This window comes from Ursus americanus, chromosome 2 (assembly GCF_024610735.1).
Source record: "Ursus americanus isolate L20-20 chromosome 2, mUrsAme1.1.p, whole genome shotgun sequence".
NCBI classification, from domain to species: domain Eukaryota; kingdom Metazoa; phylum Chordata; class Mammalia; order Carnivora; family Ursidae; genus Ursus; species Ursus americanus.
Window position 1 is genome coordinate 3,433,818 of NC_142128.1, and position 20,314 is coordinate 3,454,131.

Here is a 20,314-nt window from a genome sequence, read left to right on the forward strand (position 1 = left end):
TTCCTAATGCTTTTTGGGTCAGGGGCTCTATCAGACACCTGATGAGAGGTGTAGACATTCTCTCTAAGTATGTGCAGAATTTCACCTAGGATCTGGGGGACCAGACCCCCAGAAAGCTCTGACAGTCACCTCCAGCTGAGAATTCCTGTGCATGGGTTCTGTCTGCCCCCTGGGTCCTTGGGTAGATACAGTGAGGCCCGTCTTTTCTTCCAGAATTCTTCGCTTTATAATCTTGCTGGGTCCTGTCTTTGAACCTTATGCATTTGGGAGATTTGTAGGCACTAAATATTCACAGGATCCCAAAAGAGGGACCTGGGGACGTTCATCATCTCAGAAGTGCCAGCTCAGATGGGAGAGTTTGCTTTGAACCACGTTTATTAAACAGCTTGATTGGGATGTAAGTCACATACCACACAGTTCACCCATTTGGAACATGGGTTATTTAGGAGTGTTTTTAATTTCCTCATATTTGTGAATTTCCCAAATGTCATTCTGTTATTGATTTTTTAAAAATTTTCTTCCATTGTGGCCCGGGAACATGCTTCGTATATTTTCAATCCTTTTAAATGTATTGAGTCTTGTTTTATGGTCTGTGCCGGAAGAATATTCCATATACACTTGAAAACAGCGTGTCATTTTGCAGTTGCGTGGAGCACTCCATACGTGTCTGTGGGGTCTGGCGGATTTATAGTGCTGTGGAAGTCAGCTAGGTTTTTGATCTTCTGCCATCCACTAATGTATTGAAGTCTCCAACTAGTATTGTCGAATTATCTATTTCTCACTCCAATTCTGTCAGTTTAATTTTGTGTATTTTGGGGCTCTATCTTCAGGTAGATATATGTTTATAATAGTTATATCTCCTAGATAGACTGACCCTTTCATTAATACAGTATGTCCCTCTTTGTCTCTGGTAACAATTTTGTCTTCAAGATTATTTTGTCTGATATTACTCAACCACTCCAGTTTTCTTTTGGTTACTGTTGACATGGTGTATCATTTCCATTCTTTTACTTTCAACTTGTTTGTGTCGTTGAATCTAAAATGTATCTCTTATAGATAGCATGTAGCTGGGTGCATATCAGTTTTGTTCTGCCAATCTCTGTCTTTTGACTAGATTGTTTAATCCATTCACATTTAATGTAATTACTGCTAAGGTAGAATTTACATCTTTTATATGTCTCATATCTTTATTTCTCTTTTTTTCCCACTTGCTTTCTTCTTTTTTAAGTGAAAATTTTCTAGTGTACCATTTTAATTTGCTTGTTTTTGCTTTTACTCTATTTTTTTCAGTTTTTTTTGTTGTTGTTAGTGGTTGCTCCCGTATCAAGATTTACTTAAGATTTATGCTAGGGGTGCCTGGGTGGCTCAGTTGGTTAAGCGTCCAACTCTTGATTTCAGCTTAGGTCATGATCTCAGGGTCCTGGGATGGACCCCCACATCAGGCTCCATGCTTAGCTGGGAGTCTGCTTGAGATTCTTTCCCTCTGCGCCCCCCTCCCCGAGCCTCCCAGCTCATATGCACATGTGCGCACTCTCTCTCACACACGCAAATAAGTAAATATGTCTTAAAAAAAAAGATTTATCCTAAATCAGTGACATATAGAAACTTATTCCTATATAGCTCTATGGCCTCCTCCCCTTTCTGTGCTATTATACATATTATGTCTGTATATCCATACTGTTACAAACTCAGGAATACATTTTTATAGTTACTACTTTACAGAACTATATGTCTATTAAGGAAGTCGAGAAAGGAAACGAGAGCAAGTATATTTCTGGAGTCTACCATGTTAGCCTGTTTATGTACTTTTTCTGATCCTCTTCATTTCTTCCTGTGGATTCAAGTCCATCATTGGGCACCATTTCTTCACCTAGCTGCTTCCTCTGTGCTATTATTGTTAAATATGTTACATTTTTATACATTATAGGCCGAACAATACAATCATACACATATTGTTTTATGCAATTGCTTTTTAACTCCAATAAGAAAAGCACAGAGAAGAAATAAGCCATCATGCTGTCTTTTATAATGACCCATGTGTGATCACCTTTGTTGCTACCATCTGTCTTTTCGTGTGAATTTGAATTTCTGTCTGTGTCACTTGCTTTCAACCTGACAGTCTTCCTTCAGGATCTCTTGTAAGGCAGGCTGGTCAGCAATGAATTTTCCTGTTTCTGTTTATCTCATTATGTCTTTATTTCACCTTCATTTTTGAAAGTAGTTCTGCTGAACGGATTCTTAGTTGGCAGTTCTTATTCAGCACTTTGACTACATTGCCCCATTGCCTTCTGTCCCCCCAGCTTTTTCTGATTAGAAGCCAACTCTTAATATTATGTGAGTTCCCTTGTCCATGATTTCAAGAGTTTCTGTCTTTGTGATTTTGACTGTGAGGTGTCTGGGTGTGAACTTTGTTCCATTAATCTTACTGGGCGTTTATGGAGCTTTTGGGGTGTGTGGATGCTTTTGGTCAAATCTGGAAAGTTTTAAGTCATTTCTTCCCCTGTTTTTTTCTGCCTCTTTCTTTCTCCTCTCATCCCAGTCCTGTCATGACTGTCTCACGTACCAGTGCTCTGTACATTTATCAGATTCTCTCTTCTTTTGTTGTTGTTCTTTCTTGTAGGTGTTCATTCTTTTTTCTCTGTGTTTCAGATTGCATAACCTCTGTCGATATCTCCCCATGCCCTGATTCTTTCCTCTGCCAGCCCCAGTGTATGTGGGGCCCCTCTGGTGAATTGTTCATTTTGGCTATTGTATTTTTCAACACCAAAACTTCTCATTTGGTTCTTTTTAAATAATTTCTATCTCTATTGATATTCTCTGCTTGGTGCAATATTGTCATCTTACTTTCATTCTTTAAACACAGCTTCCTTTTGTTCTGTGAATATATTATAACAGCTGCTTTCAGAGCTTTTGTCTGCCGTCATTCGGGCCTCCTCAGAGGCAGCCTGCTTTTTGCCCCATGTAGGGCACACACTGTCCTGTTTTGTTTTGTTTAATAGGTCATTTTAGCTAATATATTGTACCAACTCAAAATACTGACATCCCCCACCCCAAGGATTGTTCTTGCTGTTTGCTTATTTGCTTATTTCTTATTTAGTGACTTGGCTGGACTAGTTCAGTGGAAATCTGGTTCCTGCACAGTGTGGACTCTCTGATGCCGTTCCTGAGAGGTGCAGCCTTGGGGATGGATTCGGGCCCCCTGAATACAAGGGATGACGATGGTCCCAGCCAGGCTGTCTTTGTCTCTGTTTCTCACTCCCGTTAAGATTCTGGGTGGTCTGTCACTGTTGGTATCACACCCAGCTCTTAACCTCCAGCACTCGCTGGCTGTATTATTTTTCACGATGCCCCGGGCTAGACATTACTCCAAAGCTTGATCCAATTAAAGTGCAGCCCTTTTGCAGGGGCAAGATGTTGTCGCTCTGAATTTTGCTCTGATCCCAAGAGGGCTCTCCTGAGCTGTCTCTCTTTCCCTCGTTCTCTTTGTTCAACTTCTGGCTGGTTTATTGCTTCACCTGTTACAATCACGGAACTACCAGCTTCCTCTTAATTTCTCACCTAAAGGACTCTGGACTCCATTGTTTTCAGCAATGCCCTTAGGCATGCTCTGTTCCCAACAAAGCCATTCCCCTTAGGGGAGCTCCAGAGCTCTCTGTCCTAATGGACTGTCTCTCCCGCCCTGTGCAGGACTTCTGTGTCGCAGCACCAAAGCTGGGGGTGGGGACAGTGGCTCTTCTCTCATAGTGACACACCAGCTGTGCAAGTAGGGCACTGGGTGGAGATGGTAGTCCCTGGGCTTCCGAGCTTGCCCCTCCCAGTGTCAAACATCTTCCCTACAAGCTAGCCGAGGCAGGAACGATGGGGCCTCAGAATTCTCACCCCGCCACAAGTGGTGTAGATCACCCAGCCTACAGGTGAAGACAGGGTGAGGAAGGGAACCCAGTTCTTTGGCCATACCCCCCTGGGATAGAGCTTCTGTCACGCTGAGCTGGGGGTCAGGGGTGGGGGGTTGATGCAGGTCACAGTTCAAGTGCCTCCGACTCTTGCTGCTCTTAGTGAAATTTAGATTTTTCTGGAATAAATCTTTCTCCATTTGCTATATGTCCTTGCCACTATTTCCAGAGACTTTAAACGCCTATTTATAAAGTAAATTTCCCCAGTTAAATCATTGTCCCACCAGAAGAGAACCTGCTAGCTCTTCACCAGCCATTCTGGAAACATTCTTTCCATTCGTAACTGGTGGTTCTGAATCATATTCACAAGGGAGAAGCATGGGCTTCCTAAATCTGGCAGTGATGACTTCTGGCCTGGTCCCTGAACCCCAAATTCACAGAAACAGAGTCAACATATGGAACTGTAGACAGAGCCTCAGAGAGGTGTCCCAAGTGTCCCAGGGAGACTGACCCAGGAGTGGGCAGCAACGCAATACACCAGGGGCACCTATCTCAAGTGGGACTTGGATTTAGATTTCAGATTTTAAGCCTCCCTACCAAAGGCAGCTTCTAGGTTTGAATAGACTGCACGCTGAGATGTGAGGGGTGAAGAGTAAGGCACATTCTGGGCCCTGGGTTTGATGCCCTCCCCTCCTGCCCACCCTTCTCTGCAGAGCCCCAGGAAGTTAGGAGGCAGAAACCCTGCCAGGTCTTGGCTGGAAGAGCTCTTCTGCGAAGCTAATGTTTCACTAAGGAACTAGTGATGCTGTCCCTTTCTCCCCAGGGTATTTTTTTTTTTAACCAGTTTCAGGAATATTGCTGAAAGGAAATTCTGCGAATGGGTTCCCAGGAGCCCCAGAACCTGCCTGATCGGAGCCGCTCTGAGCCGGGCCGTTGGTGTCTCCCGACACACACAGTGGCTCTCTATCTTTCTCCAGTTCAGAATAAGAGGGTCAGTCACTGGGTTTTCACACAACTGCTTGTGAACTCTATCACAAGGACCACTATTATTATAATATAGGACCACTATTCAAATCGCACGATGTAAACTGTTTTCAAAATCCAAATCAACAGTTTTCAAAATCTCTCCTCCTCCCACCACCTTAGACCAACCCCCTCCTACCTAATTAATTCCCTAATAATATTTGACTCTTTCATCTTGCTAATATAATACCGGAAGTGTGGAGATGACCTCTATTAGCTGCTTGCCGGGCGTCTGTGTCCCTTTAGAAACTGCCACCACGTCCAATCACCTGCTGTCCTTCTCTGGTTTCCTGGGAAACCAACACACATCGCTACTTCATATCACACAGGAAACTTAAAAAAAAAAAAAAAAGGACCCTGCAGCATTGCCTTTTTGTCAATAATTCTAACTCACTAAAATACATCCCTATTAAAAAATAATAATGTCATATAAACAATAAACGGAGCAGGCAGCAGGAGGAAGGACGGCATTTTAATTCAGTGCTCTCTTGTGGAGATAATGCCGAGGGCTGAGCAGGAACCAGGAGGCCGGGCCTACGTGTCACGTGACCCTCCCCTCTTAGGCTCCGGTCTGTCCTATCTTTCTGCAGGGTGGTCTTCTCCTCTCACAGGGGGTGTTGGCTGGGTCTCTGGGCCCTGTCCACTCAGGGCACACAGCTGGCCACCCAGCTTTGCCACATAAAGAACTCTGCTCTTCCAGATGCAGTGCAAAGAGTCCCAGGGAGGACTCTGATGGGCTCAGCTGAAGTCACGTGTGTGCCCATTAGCCAATCACCGTTTAATGAGGGATAGGCCATTCAACCTGTGGACAAGGACAGGCAGAGAAGGATCACTTCGTGAAGTCTGTTCGGGAAAGTCAAAGCCCAGACATGCACATTGGGACATCACTGTGAGCCAGACGACCACCCGAATGTCTCCTGCTGGGGCCTCTTCTCAGCACCCACATCTGTCACAGACCCCTCTCTCCGTAACGTAGGACTCTGAGGTCTGTGGTTGAGAAAACACTAAATGATGTAGCTTCTGAGCCGTCTCCAGCAAGACAGTATTGTTCCTCAGGTAAACAGGCGTACGGGCATGGGGCACGGGACGCATCCATCCTCTAAGCCAGGCTGGATGTGCCCTTGGAAAGGCTGCCTCCTGCAAGGACGTGGGAGTCCCTCCTAGGCCAGACTGCCCCTCCTCCCCCGGCTGCCACCTGGCAACCGTGAGCCCAGCTTCTCCATGACCCAACAGCTGCAGGAGGTGGGGTGGGCAGGGGTCGCAAGATGGGGGAGAAGTGAGTGCTAGACAGGTCTGCCGAAGTGGACTCCTGCGTGTGGCCATTCCCCCCAAGGCAGAGAGCTGACCCTTTACACAGCTGTGCTGGAAGGTATCCGGACATGTTTCTAAAGAGGCTTTATTTCTACCACCTGTTTTTTTTTATATAAAAATTTTTTATTATGTTATGTTAGTCACCATACAGTACATCCCTGGTTTTTGATGAAAAGTTCCATGATTCATTACTTGCGTATAACACCCAGTGCACCATGCAATACGTGCCCTCCTTACTACCCATCATCGGCCTATCCCATTCCCCCATCCCCACCCCCCTCCTCTCTGAAGCCCTCAGTTTGTTTCCCAGAGTCCATAGTCTCTCATGGTTCATTCCCCCTTCTCTTTACCCCCCTCCTTCTTCCCTTTCTTCTCCTACCGATCTTCCTACTTCTTATGTTCCATAAATGAGTGAAACCATATGATAATTGTCTTTCTCTGCTTGACTTATTTTCCTTAGCATTATCTCCTCCAGTCCCATCCATGTTGCTGCAAATGTTATGAAATTATTCTTTTTGATGGCTGAATAATATTCCATTGTATATATGGACCACATCTTCTTAATCCAGTCATCTGTTGAAGGGCATCTCGGCTCCTTCCACACTTTAGCTATTGTGGATAATGCTGCTATGAACATTGGGGTGCATATGGCCCTTCTCTTCACTACGTCTATTTCTACCACCTTTAGCTATGATACCAGCACTGGGTCTGGCCCAGCTCTGTCCCCGGCCAGTATGACCCGGCAAGGGTCGCATGCTTATGTGAGTCTCAGTCCTTTCAGACACAAAGCAAGGCAATTGAATCCAATTGCTCCTTCTCACATTTTTGCTCACGGGTATCCTTTGTGGTTGGGTCGGATGGTGCATGGGGTGGCCTCCAAGCACAGGAGGGTACAGTGTGAAGAGGGTGAAAATCTTGAATCTTACATTCAGTCTTCAGATAACCAGAACCCCTGACCCCAGTTTGTGGGAACTGCTGTCATCATCTTGAGTGTTCTATGCCTTTCTCAAGAGGGGCCTGCCCTGACACATCTCCACGTGAGCTCTTTGCTCCTGAGCTTGCAGAACTTAGAGCCGAGATGGGTGTGTGAAGAAGGGACAAACCCAACTCAGGGGCCGATAACATAGATTCCACCTGTTCCTTCTGCTGACCTTTGTCCCTGTTCCTGCCTGTGTGGGTATACACAGAGCTTTGCCTCCTAAGCCCCTCAAGGCCTCTGGAAAACAGAATTACAGGTGCCCCATCTCCTATCTGCACAGCCCGAGGCCAGAGCCATCGAAGAACTCAGCATTTTTCGGGTGTGGGAATACATTGAACATTAGGTCACATCCCCGGCAGGGTCAGGGCAACAATCTCCAATCAAACACATTAGCATTTCTGCAGCACAACTGAACACTTTTCACACTAAATAGTTTCACATCAGTTCAGCGCGGGGTTAGCTGCCAAATTAGCCCAACGCAGGTCAAGCTTGGCCACCAGATGAGTTACAAAACCAGCTTTTGGTTTTCAGAGCACGGTGGGTCTGGGAGTGACCAGGGGGTTGCGAGTTGGGTCAGCCGACACGAAGGAGGGGCTGAAGCGGACAGAGCCGGAGGCTCTGGGCTGCCAGGCTCGGGCGCGGCTCCCACCCCGCCTGGGACAGTGGGCCGCTGGCCTGCTCTCTCAGCCTCTCTCTTCATCCCTAAAATAGGAATTAAATCCGCAGCTCACAGGCCGCTGTGCAGTGTCAGAGACTGTGCAGGGGGCCACTCTGTATGCAGCAGCATCTGCTAAGAAGCAGCTCCTCTTGTCCCTATTGTCACCATCCCTGTCCGATCGTGGGGGAGCCGGATCCTCCCTGTGTCCCGGGATGTGTCAGGAGGGGACCTTCCACAGACCCGCACCTACGTGAGCTCTGACTCAGTGAAACCCAGAGGAACCAGGGATGCCTCCAGCTGCCGGCAGCTGACTGTGCCGTAGCACAAACAGTTTACATTTCACGTCCTGAGAAGTCCCCACTCTGTGAATTACTGCTACTTTCCTGTAAATATTCCAGCGAGAGCCAGATTTTCAGTCTGTGTCTGGAAAATCCCAGGAGTCTGCAGCTCCTCCCCCACCCCGAAGTCCACAAGGGACTTCTGCCCACTTTGACAGGCTTACAGGACACAGCACCGGCTCCCTGGGTGGAGGACAGCATTAGCCCCCACATCGAGCTTCCTGCGTGGGGGTGACATGGGCCATGCCATCCCCATCGGATGAGGGAGAGTGGCTCAGAGCACCAAGGGACCGTCTCTGGCTTTCATGAGTCTCTATACAGATGACACATAGAATGGGGGCCAGCAGTCACCTTCCCTGCCCTCACTCCAGCCTGGCCACTGACCAGAATCCTCCCGGAGCTTCTAAGAAATGCACATTCCTGGGCCCTGCCCCAGACCCTCTCCATCAGGACAGCAGAAAATACACCCAGTAATCTGTGCTCTCCCAAAACTTCCCTGGTGATTCCGAGACAGCCTTTGGGGGCCCCCTGACCCCCTCTGGGGAGAGGAAAAGGGTGGAGCTCAGGCACTGGAGCCCGGAGGGGAGGCATGCAGAGTGTCAGGGACAGAGCCCAGCCAGGGCATCTTGGAATGGGAGAGGCTTTACCCAGGCGCAGGCTCCTGTCCCCCCCCGCCCCCGAACGTGAAAGGCTGGCAGGCACATGTTTCTGGATCCATTTTTGGCATATTTGAGGTGTCCGTGGCCTCTGCTAGGTCCCTGGTGGCACAGGGAGGAACCCACTGTGGTTTCAGGGTGTGTGGCGTGGGTATCTCTCTGTGAGGCCAGGCGGCAGAGCCTGGCCAACCTGTGGACCCCATCCTGGCAGGTGGCAGGGTTCCCAGGGGTGCAGGAAGGTCCCAGGGCCACACAGCATCTCTGGGGCAGGGAAAGGGGGAGCCTCCACTGTCCACTGGGAAAACGGCCTCTGCCCACCTGCTCTGTTAGCAGTGCTTCCAATGGTTTAAAATCAACCCCAAAACCATGAAATAGAGTCTTGCTTCAAGAAAATGAACATAGAAACGACGTGGACTAAGTGTTCTTCATGGAAACTGCAGATTTATTCTATAAAAAGAAAGGGAGAGAAACCCTCTCAGCCTGGCCTTCACGCGTCAACAGGGCGGGCTCTTCTGTACGGCCCGGCGAGGGGTCGGGTCTTTCTCGGGCCTGGGGAGCCTGGGCTGGATGGCTCCGTTAGACCCCACGGCTCACTAGGGCCTCGTTCCTCAGCAACCTCCCCCCAGAGGTCCGCATGCAGGCGACAGCACCTGGAGATCTGAATCCCATGGAGGGTCCCCGTCCTCTCCTCTAGGTGTACTCAGGGCCAGCTCCCTGTGGTCTGGGGCAGCCTACACCGTAGGCTCGGGCTAGCCGAGGACAATGGGCCTTTCATACTCCCCCTACCGTGCAGGACTTCTGTCCTGTAGGACATGGAGCACCCCCTTGAGGTTCTGTAGACCCGTCCTGGGGCCGAAGTGCAGTGTAGACCCCTCCTGGGACAGGCTCAGACACACAGTGGTTCAGGAGCAGCTGGGACAGGGCATTGTCCCCGTGTGAACGCAGTGGAGATGCTGAGCTCAGCTAGGTGTCTGGGGGGGGGTCAGAAGGGGGAGGTGTGGGCGCACCTTGTGTGGAGGGTGGGAGTGGGGGGAGGAAGGGAAAGAGGGTGGGAACTGACACAAACCTTTCCACTTTGGGTGGCCAATGCTGGTCCTACCTCCTGACCACTGCCTGCCTCAGCCCTGCTGCCTGTGGCCGCCTCCCCCAGAGGCACCCTTCCCCTGTGACTACGCTCCCCCTGTGGCCACCGGGCCCTCCGTGGCTGGCCCCCCACGCTCCCCTGTGGCTGTCCTCCCCCTCCCTCCAGGCCACCCCAGCCCCTCCCCCATACCCCCCCAGGGCTGCCCTCTCCCTCTAGGTCCCATGTGCCCGCTTACACCTCGCTGTCCCCCCAGGGCACCGACTCCGAGTCCGAGGACGCGCCCCCCCAGCACTCCTTCGTCAACCACTACATGAGTGACCCCACCTACTACAACTCATGGAAGCGTCGGGCCCCGGGCGGGCGCGCCCCACACAGGTACGAGGCGGTGGCAGGCGGCGAGGTGGGGCCGCATCTGCACACTGTGGTCACCACACAGAGCGCCGTGTTCGCGCCAGGGGGCCCCGGCGCCCGGACTCCGCTCACCGGCTTCTCCTCCTTCGTGTGACGGCCCCCGCGGGGCCTTGGCGACCTCCCAGCCTCCTTTTGTTAAGACAATCAACTCCAATAACTGAGCTCAAGCTTTTGTTTAAAGAGAATTCTGATAAGTGATGATTTTACCTACTTGTGGACACTAGATTTCAATTAGGAAGGTTTTTTTAACGGCTTTTTGTAACATCGCTGCAGGAAGCGGGTTTCTTTGTGTTCTTTTCTTTTTACGAGAAGGTGTATTTCAGTGGTGCAATGGCGGGAAGGCCTCAGACCCCCCCACCCCCAGCCCCGGGTTTCTCCATCCCGAGGCCCAACTGGGGAGGCTGCGGGGAAGGAAGAGCAGGGGTCCAGGGAGCTGTCCGCCCGCGTCCAGGCCGCTCTTCCTCTTCTCTACCTCCCGTGCCTCCGGAGAACCAGCTGCGCTCCAGGCTCTCCATCGGCGACACAGCCTGGCTGGGCTCTCACCGGCCCCTGGGGCCCGCAGGGCGAAGTCTGCCCCGGGCTCGGCGCTTTTCCACCCGATGCATCCACCTCTGAACTATTCTCCCTCCGCAGTTTCTAGGCAAGGAATCAGCTTCCGGGTTCCAGGCAAGGGGGCAGAGATTTCGAGGTGGGGTCCTCTGACCCGGTGACGACTCCGTTGGTTGCACCCTGTGTCATTCCAGTGGTGAAATATCGGGGCTTTTTTCTTCCTTTCTCTCCTTAAACCCGACGGTGCAGAGCAGGAAACCACCCCCAGGGCTGGAAGCCGCCAGGCCGGCCCTCACTTAGCAAGCTAGCTCCTTCCTGAGAACACAGCACACGGCCAGCCCCGCGAACCCAGAGAGAACCAGACGGCGCTTGCAGAATTGCTTGTTGTGTAAGACGTGTGCATTGTTAACCAGAGTATTTTTTAAATCTTTTTATCTTTTTTTAAACTATGTCACATGAAATGAATGAGTCTCTGCTGTCTCCAGGTGCCTTTTTATTAATTGTTTAGCTTTGTACATGAGAAAGACGGAAAGCGTCAGTGTCTCCAAATAAAGCAGAAGAGCTCTGAGCAAACGAGGCCCCGAATTGCCTGCTCCCTGCCAGGCCTCCTGCGCAGGTGGGCGCCGGCCTTCCTCTGAGCGCGGCCCCCTGGTCTCCTTGCTCCGCCCGCTGCCCACTGCCTTGACCACCAGGGCTGCTGCTGTCCCCTCCCCCAACCCCAGCCCAGCTTCTAGCCTTAACGGGTTTTCCGGAAATTTTTTTTTTCCCTTTGCTATTGTTTTGTTTTAGTTTTTTAGCTACATGAAAAGAGCATGAACGACGTTGAAAATTCGAGAGTCCAAACCATAGCTGTGGCCCCAGCCATCACATTATTCCTGCAAGAGGGGCCTGATGTGGCTGAGCAGCAGGTGGCCAACCCTCCAGGCCAGAGCCTAGGTCCAGGCGTACACGGCATGCGGCTGGTGCCAGTGGGAGCCGCCCAGAGCTCGGGGAGGGCCCGGTGTCCCCGACTCGCCAGGAGTGTGGCCATGACACTGCCCAGCCATTCTGTTGACACCCCAAAGGCCCCGGGGGAGCGAGGCAGGTGCTGTCCTCCCAGGTGACCTGCCGGTGCCCTGAGGGCGGGGGAGCCTGTCTCCCGGCCACGTGGAGAGCTTGTGGTGTCTACTCAGCTGTCTTCCTTCTGTAGCTCCACGGGGCCCTCTGCTTTCAGAGACGCTGCCCATGGCCCCAGGAGACCGAGAAGTTTTGTGTTGGGTGAAAAGCCCCTATTTAGTTTTTTCAAAACTAGAGGATATTAAAGGTTCCTTTCTCCCTCTCTCAGTCCCCTCCTTTTCCTTCCCCCCCTTCCTTCTCTTCTTCCTGCCTTCTTTTTCTGAGCGGAGGCGGAAATATTCTAAACCAAAAATCCTAGACGCTCTTCCCAAAGCCACTTGTGCGTGAGAATCACCCCCCACCCCCGCCACAGTTCACTGGACACAGGAGTCACCTCGGGGCCGGAGACCCCCTCCTTGCTCTCCGCCCAGCAACGGCCAGCAAAGGGGGCAGGAAACCACGAGGCTGCAAGCGGAACTTCTTGGAAGACAGGCACCCCGCGGAGACCTCAGACAGACCCTGCCTTCTGTGAGCTTCGCTCTCTAAGCCATATGGACTTTGCTTTAAATAATGGGGGAAAGTGTTAGAACGTGTTGGAATGAGGACGATTTGGTTTGAGGTATGTTCTTTGCTTTGGAGGTTTCTGCTGCGACATGACACTTTTTTTCAGGTTCATTCTCTTTCCCGTGCTTTCTCTACCTTCCCTGAGCTTGCTTTGTGTGGAACTGAGGCTACACTGGCTGTGGACGGACTGTTAGCACCCGCGCTCTAGCCCGTCCCCCAGGAGAGAGGGCACCAAAGAGAGGGCGTTGGCAGCCCGGTTTCTGCCTCCCCCAGCAGCATGCGCCTGGACAAGCGTCACTTCCTGGCCTCTCACCTTTAAGGAGAAAAAAATATATATCTCACACGAACAAGCAACATTTCTTTAACCAAGGCAAGACAAAACGTCCGCTTCTTGTCTTCTGTAGTGACGTCCTCCGGGTGCTTCTGCCGTAGCTGAGCCCCCCCCACGCACGCCGTCGGGTGGGTCATTGGAGATTGCGCTGACAGGTGAGGGTGAACCAGTGAAGCGGCCAGGAGGGGCCGGGCTCTCTGTCGGAGCTGCAGGGCTGGGCTTGCACGGGGCTGCCCCTCTCCGCCGGGCAGCAGAGCACAGCTTTCCAGACAGGTGAGCAGCGGGGCGGCTGCAGGTGGTCCCCGCACCCGGCGGGCGTGAAGCACGTCAGCATGGTTCGTGTACCCCCTCCTGGATAAGTCGGCCCACACCGAACCCCTCCTCCCCTCGCCTCCCCCTCCGCTGCTCTCACTGCCGTGCTTTTAAGGAGTACTCGATGAGATGCCGTAGCAGAGGACGGTGTGACTAGGGCAACATGGGGACCCATGCGCCCGCAAGCGAGGGACGAGGCCCTCGGCCAGGGAAAACGTCCACACCACCAGGAGGAAGGGTCGCGCGTGCTCTGTAAACTTTTGATGCTGGGCTTGCACTTGATCACGACTGGACTGAAGCATGGTGTTTGCGTAACGGATCGTAGCATGGTTTCTAGTTTTTACAAATTCTTGGCACACGGTGTAGTTACTCTCCCAATGAGCAACCCATCCGAGTATCCAAATCTGGATGTCCTTGATGCAGCATCCCTGTAGCATGGATCCGGTCGGGAAGGCAGAAACACTGTGGCCATCCGTGAGCGGAGCTAGTCAGCGGAGGCACGCCTCATCTCCCCTCCGTCGCCTTCTGGGTTATCGAGAGTCTAGGTCGTCCTGAAGTTTTCCCGACAACTTTTTCTGCAATTGTGCAGAAAACCAGATCTCATTAGAAAGAAAGAAAGAAAGAAAGAAAGAAAGAAAGAAAGAAAGAAAGAAAGAAAGAAAGAAAGAAAGAAAGAAAGAAAGAAAGAAGAAAGAAGAAAAAAAAACTTGTAGTAGGAAGACAGAGAGGTGCTATGGGTACGATTTTTAATAAAAACATAATTTTGTTCCTTATGCGCTTGTGGTTTTCTTCAACTATTGATGAAATGACTCGTGAATTCTAGGGCTGTAAAGACGAACTCCAGTGCGGTCCTGAACCACACTCGCAGCTGTCCCAGACCCCACTCCTGGGGAGATGCAGGTGAACACAGACAGCAGGCCTGAGGTCAGAGGGATTTACCCTGTCCCGGGGAGACGCACACGGGGGGCACCTGGCCATGTAGCCCCACGACCTGGTCGTGCCCCCCAAAGGCTCCACAGACCCGAGGGGAGACTGCTCCCTACCAAACTTAGCCTTAGTTGGCGGGAATGCGGGGCCGGAGCAAGACCTCCCTCCCGAGCCCCCAGGAGAGGCGTGGCCTCCCCGCATCCGCACCTGCGTCGCTGGGTGGCTCTGCATGCACGGTGCCTGCTGTGTTTCAGAATCACTGGGAGTGCGCACAAATCCCAGTGCTGCGGCCACACCCGCACCAACTAAGACAGGCTCTCTGGGGGCTGGGACAGACATCCGCTTCTTTTTTGAAAGCTGCCCAGGTGAGTCCCATGTTCAGGCAAAGCAGGGGAGAGGCAGGGCTGCCGGCCGCAGGAAGCACGGAGATCTGGGTCGCAGGGGCACCGGGGGGCTGCATTTCTAATTTTGCCCTTTTACTCCAGAAGCCGGCACTGCCATCAACAAGCCAGAGGTAAGAACGTTTTCGTTTTCCTCTTTTCCCCGCCATCGACCGCCTACGTTCCACCCTCCATAAATATGACATTTTTAAAAAGTACGCATTTCCCACGGTCCCCAGGATTTCAGACATTGCGCCTGGTGAACGGTTACCGAACAGGACCGTTTGCCAGGTGGCCTTCTTCGCCTGTGTCAATCCACGGGACTCCACCAGGCCCTGTGAGGCAGGCACGGGCAGGGCTCCCAGTTTGTAGATGAGGAAACGCCCGGAGAGGTACAGACACCGGCCCCAGGGAAGCCCCTGGCAAGGGGCAGATTGGGCTCCAAACCTAGGCGGCTGGCTCCGCAGGGCCAGGGTCTGAGCCACCGCACTGCCTTCCAGGGGGGTCTGCTTTCCCTGAGAGCCTGGGGCGCAGGGCTTGGAGAACGAGGTGGTGCTGCGTACGTCTCGGAGCCTGGCGGCGGCGCGGCCCCCCTACACAGCAGTGCGCAGGCGCGCAGGAAGCTGCGTGTCCGCGTACGCTCTCCTCCCGCACACGGAGAAAACGTGCGCGTGGCCTGTGCCTGCCTCGCGGAGCTTCGTCATGTTGACTACCGTCGTTGGAAAGTTTGTGGAAGGCCTTTCTAAACGCAGCATTGGTCACCAGGAACAGAAACGCCACTGCCCTGCTGGGTGACAGGTAGGTGGGCTGCCCCAGGCAGGCAAAGCGACGTGGGCGAGAGTCCCAGCCGCGCACAGGAGCCCCATTGCGGTTCCTCACCCCTGAGGACAGGACTGGGGGAGGGGGAACGGCAGGAGCGCAGCGCCCTGCTCCAGGGTTCCTGGGCCGAGTCCCGCAGAGCCCCAGGGGGCCCAGAGGCGCCCGTGGGCGCAGGGTCCGGGGAATGTGCATCTCCACGATTCAGGCTTGCGTTGAAGGGGACCGGGGCTCTGGGTCCTCCTCTCCTTCACCGAGGGCCCCAGCACAGGATGATGAGGACCTGGGTCCCACTAGGGTGCTTGAGCCCCTGGCATGGCCCTGAGCAAAGCGCCTCTGAGCAGAGCCCCCCCCACCCCCATCCCAAGATCATGGAGAGCGGTGGTTCGGGGCTTTGGCTGCCTTTCCCTGCACACCTGCGCCCCCGCTGCCTCTTGGGCATCGTCTCTCCCCCGGCCACGCTGTACAAGCCAACCTCCCAGGCGACAAGTGCCCGGGCTAGGCCAGGGTGTCGTGGCCGCCCCCTCCTTGCAGCGTGAGTCTGCAGCAGCAGAGGGGCAAGCTGGAGGTGCCTGTGCACCTCTCTATGGAGATTGCCTTACTTTGTGCCGGTTTCCAACCTTCCTGTCAACGGGGCAAGCTCCCCGCGTTCTGTCGAAAAGTTCCATTTGCTTAGGTTAGCCTGAGACTCTTCACCTACTTGCAGTGGGAGAACCCTGTTTCTTACACCTGGGCGGCGGGGGGACCCTCGTCACACTCTGGCCTGAGGTCTGCGTGGCCGTGGTGCACCTGCCGGAGGGGGCCAGCCTGTGGGGCCGCAGAGGAAGGGCCCTCAGGGCGGGGAGTAGCAGCCACATTGCCGCCTGGGCTCAGGAGAAAGTCGGTGCCACTGGCTTCGGGATAAGAAAAATGGTGGGTCGGTCCAGAAAAGATTTGCCAACCGAGGTGGGGCCTTGTTTGCAGTGAGCTATGGATGGAAGCCCGAAGTGTGTTTTCTGCAAAATGAGATATTTTGGGGACAAAAAAAAAAAACAAACCCAAACACTCAATGAAAATCATGAACTGTTTCTAAACGGCCCGAGCCTCTGTAGGGCAGCATTGCTGCACCCACCCACCCAGAGTATTTGGGGTTGACTCGTGCCCATGAGGGCTCAGAGCCCGAGCCTTCCTGCCCGCTCACCTGCCGCTGATCTGCCGGCTTGTGGCCCCTCCTCCACGCAGCCGCAGCCTCTGACCCTACCGGCAAGCAGGGGACCCGTCAGCCCCGCCGCCTCACCTCTCGGGACATCCACCTGCAGGAGGGAGAAGCCAGAGGGCTTGAGCTGGAGACGTGCTGTTGGCCTTGAGCTGACCTTGTCAGGGGTGACTTGACACCCTGGTCTCTACCTCGTGATGATCTGAGGTGACTCTGCCCAGGCCTTTTTCACCCCGGTTCTGACCTCGGGCACCAGGCCCCACAGCGCCAAGGAAAAGGCAAATTGAGAAGAGGTTTGGAGGTTGGTGACAAGGCCTCACCATGTTTCCCCAGACGACCGAAATTCAGTGCGGTGGTTGCCGGCTTCTGTGATGTTCACAGTGGGTTTTAGGGGTTTGGTTCTGTCTAGAGGTGGAACGTTCTCAGACACCGTTTGGGAAGCACAGAAGCTTTTGCAAACCTTCTGATGAAACAGCCCATTTTCCTAAAATGATCGGTTCGCCAGATGCCTCTTGTTAAGTGGTCTGATCGTGTCCATGGCTTCGCTTGTATAAGTACTTCAGGATTTGCCAGAATTTCTTTCCCTTTAATGGCTTAAGTCAATTAACAGCCAGCACGGGCGAAAATTCCAAGCTGTTAATTTTGGGCTCCGCGGTCTTAAAACGTCCTGCTTCTCCTCAGATAAGACCATATTCTACAGTCATTGAGCAAACCACTACATTATGGGGTTGAATGTGATCCAGGTTCAAATATTTTAATAAAAAATTCATATTTCTGAGGCATCCTGAGATGTTTCTGTGGGATTCTTCAGCCAGCAGACAGCATAATTGGCCTGATGACTTGGGGGAGGGGCATGGGGTCCCCAGACGGAGCCCAAGAGGAAAATCTCATTCAGCTGGTGGAGGCCCAGAGCCTGTCCTCTCTCTGCCTTAGAGGACATATTTTCTAGAATGTTTGCCTTAGGGAACATTTTTTCAAGAATATTCAGGCCCCAAAGATTGGGGACTGGCTGCTCCAGAGGTGAGGTGTGGCAGGAGCCAGAGACCCAGATTAGCCACTCAGAAGGTCTCCAGGGGCGTCTCTGATAGAAAGGCCATGCAGCATCCCGGGGACCCCAGTGAGGGGAGGCCCCCTTCATCATCCACCTCAGTAGAGCCCACTCGCCCCCGCGTGGGCCTGGCCACAAGGCCCTCCTGGCCCAGTGCCGCCTGTAGTACAGATGTCCCCAGGCCACCACGGCAGGAAATGAAATCAAATCTGCTATGTCCACACACTGGAAACTGCGCAGCTGTTTGAAGGTATGAGCTGAAATGACATCTGTGGGCACAGAGCGATCCTCAAGTTATGCCCTTGGGAGCAAAACGCAGTGTGCTCTCTCTTGCGTGTGTGCACACGTGTGTGTGTATGTGCACACCCACACACACGTCAGGATGTGTAGAGACCAGCTCTGGAAAGACAGACAAGAACTCAGTAACAGTGGTTGCCTCCAACCTTGGCGGGGTCTGGATTTGTCACCACAGACAGAGTATCTTTTCAGACAGAAGAGGGAAAGGGCGCCAGGGCATCCAGGCTGACTGCCCCCCTCGCCGGTGCCTGTCCTGGGCGCCGGTCATAGATGTGAATTGAAGAGGGTGGGCTGTGCCCTAGCCGTGTGGTCTTGGGAGATCACTGATGCTCTCCAATTTGTCTATTTTCTGTAATATCACACTAAACTGTTTTGAGACGTGAGAAGTGGGTGGGGAAAGCTCCGGTTGTCACCACCACCACCGGCTCAGGGCCAGTGCATTTCCAGTTTTAGCCTGAGCTGGAAATGGGTCCTCCAGTGGGGGGGCCTGGCCACCCAGCCGTGCACAGGAGGGCCAGAGGTGGGAGGCCGTGGCACCTGCTCTGACATAGAGGCCCAGACTGCCCCACGCCAAGACTTCACCGTCAGCCCCTTCCTGCTCGTAGGCTTGTAGGTAAAATCAGCCCCATCCAAACCAAAATCCCCCACCCTGGTTCAGCCCCTCGCCCTGAAACAGGACTGTGGTCAGCATGTTGTTCTGGAACAACTTAGGCTCTTCTAGCTAAGAAATTGCACCTTGGGTCAGTCCCATCTTCCGTTTAGAATTCCGTCGTACTGGGAAGGGTCATACATTTTTTTAAATTATTAAGGAAGTTTTAGAAATATTTGCAAGTCTAACTTGTGACTTGAAAACACAGGGAGCCAAGCCCCGCTCTCCCCCTACCCTGTCCTCTCTTTCCCCCTCCCCCGTCACGTCCTCCTTGTCCTGGCCTCCTGAGTAGCCTCTACTCATGACTGTCTTTCATCTTGCCAAGAACAATCACCACTAAATGTGGTTTCTGAATTTTCTATTGCCTTTGAGTGACTCAGAATCCGGCTCGGGCTAAAACTGGAAATGCACTGGAATCGCAATGAGGCTGCAGAGAATCCTGGTGGCTATTAGCAGAGATGATTGGAAAGTCAGAAGATTAATGCCAGAAGCACTTGGTTAGATGAAGTCATCGTAATCACATCCCCCAGTGCCCATATCTGCGTTCAGAAAGGTGGTGGTTTTGCCAAATCCACCACCACCAGCCAATCCGTCTGCCCTCCGTTGACACCCTGCTCCCATCTGGCTGACAGGAAGAGGGACTTGTCACCGTGCTGGGGCTTAGGAAAGAGCCAGGTCAGCAGGAGGCAGCTAACAGAGGACGAGGACGTTGCAAGATGTCCAGGATCAAGAGAGCTCTGTGCTGGCCTCCGTCTCCTGGAGGCCCAGTCTTTGCAGGGGTGTCTTCCCAGTTTAACCCCACAAGGGTCTCCAGGAGCTGGAACGCCACAGCAGAGGCTGTCACAGTCCTGGGGTGGTCCCCCTCCCAGAGTTGCACCCGCTGATGATAACCATGGTGTGTGAGCAGGGAGGTTCTGTTCACAGGTCTCTAAATCGAAATGCGCCTGCATATTCATTCCTGTTCTCTGGAGCCATAGACTCTCCACTGTCCGTGAGTGTTTCTAAACTGGCCGGCCTGGTCCCGTAGGGGTTCACCAAGGTCCCATGAGGGGGTGTCACAGATATTTTCAATATTTCAAAATGCCCAACAGAAAGTTATCTCTTTTTCCTTATGTAGGCTGTGGAGGGGTCAGCCCTGTGCTGGTGGGTGCCGAGGGGTGGGCTCCAGAGGCCCACTGTCTGGATTCGCACCCAGGCCCATCTTTCCTGCCCTATGACCTGGGCTGGGTTCTTACTGACGCTGAGCTCAGTTCTCCCATCAGTAAAACATGGACACTTGAAATACTCAAGAGATGGTAGCAATCATTGTAGTACCTGGTTCTGGAAACAAAACATAAAGGAAAGCCAAGTACTAGGTATCAGTCACTCACTTCTGAACAGATCTCTCATGAGCACTACGTGATGTCTCAGTACTTGGGGCACCTCATTGAACGAGACAAAACACCCCCTCTTGTGGAACTGACTTCCAAGTAAGGGGATCCAGAAATAAGCAATAAACATAACCCAGAGATTGTAGGCTGCTCAGGGTAAGAAGTATGATAGAAGCAGAAGTAGAGCAGGGGAGGGGTATTGGGTAGGGGGCAGGAGGAGCAGTTTCCATCTTGACTAAGGCCGCAGGGAGAAAATGGCCTTCCACCAAAAACTCAAAGGAGCTAACCACACCGTTCTTTGAGGAAAGGGGAATGAAATTTGCTAAGTGGATAAGATCTTACAAAATATGGGATTTATGGGGACAGAGAATGATAAACATAGCTCTTCTTAGAACACATTAGGAAATCCAGAACGCACCGCATTGTGG

General features: G+C 52.6%; 1 protein-coding gene and 1 long non-coding RNA gene across 4 annotated transcripts in view; both read left to right on the forward strand.

Moving 5' to 3' along the window:
- Window positions 1-11,367, forward strand: part of SDK1 (sidekick cell adhesion molecule 1) — an 875,077-nt gene extending 863,710 nt beyond the window's left edge. For both annotated transcript variants that reach the window (XM_045813352.2, XM_087866987.1), the window contains one exon: window positions 10,196-11,367. In XM_045813352.2, the coding sequence (XP_045669308.2) occupies window positions 10,196-10,447 (252 nt within the window). In that variant the 3' untranslated portion in view covers window positions 10,448-11,367. The remainder of the gene's footprint in view (window positions 1-10,195) is intronic.
- Window positions 11,368-12,751: 1,384 nt separating this feature from the next.
- Window positions 12,752-17,297, forward strand: LOC148110456 (uncharacterized). 2 transcript variants are annotated; one of them, XR_015726671.1, is made up of 5 exons: window positions 12,752-13,941; window positions 14,028-14,104; window positions 14,386-14,496; window positions 14,617-14,645; window positions 14,751-17,297. It is a non-coding gene; the product is annotated as an uncharacterized LOC148110456 (long non-coding RNA). The 2 variants fall into 2 exon arrangements; XR_015726670.1 differs by having other exon boundaries at window positions 14,617-17,297.
- The last annotated feature ends 3,017 nt before the right edge of the window (window positions 17,298-20,314 follow it).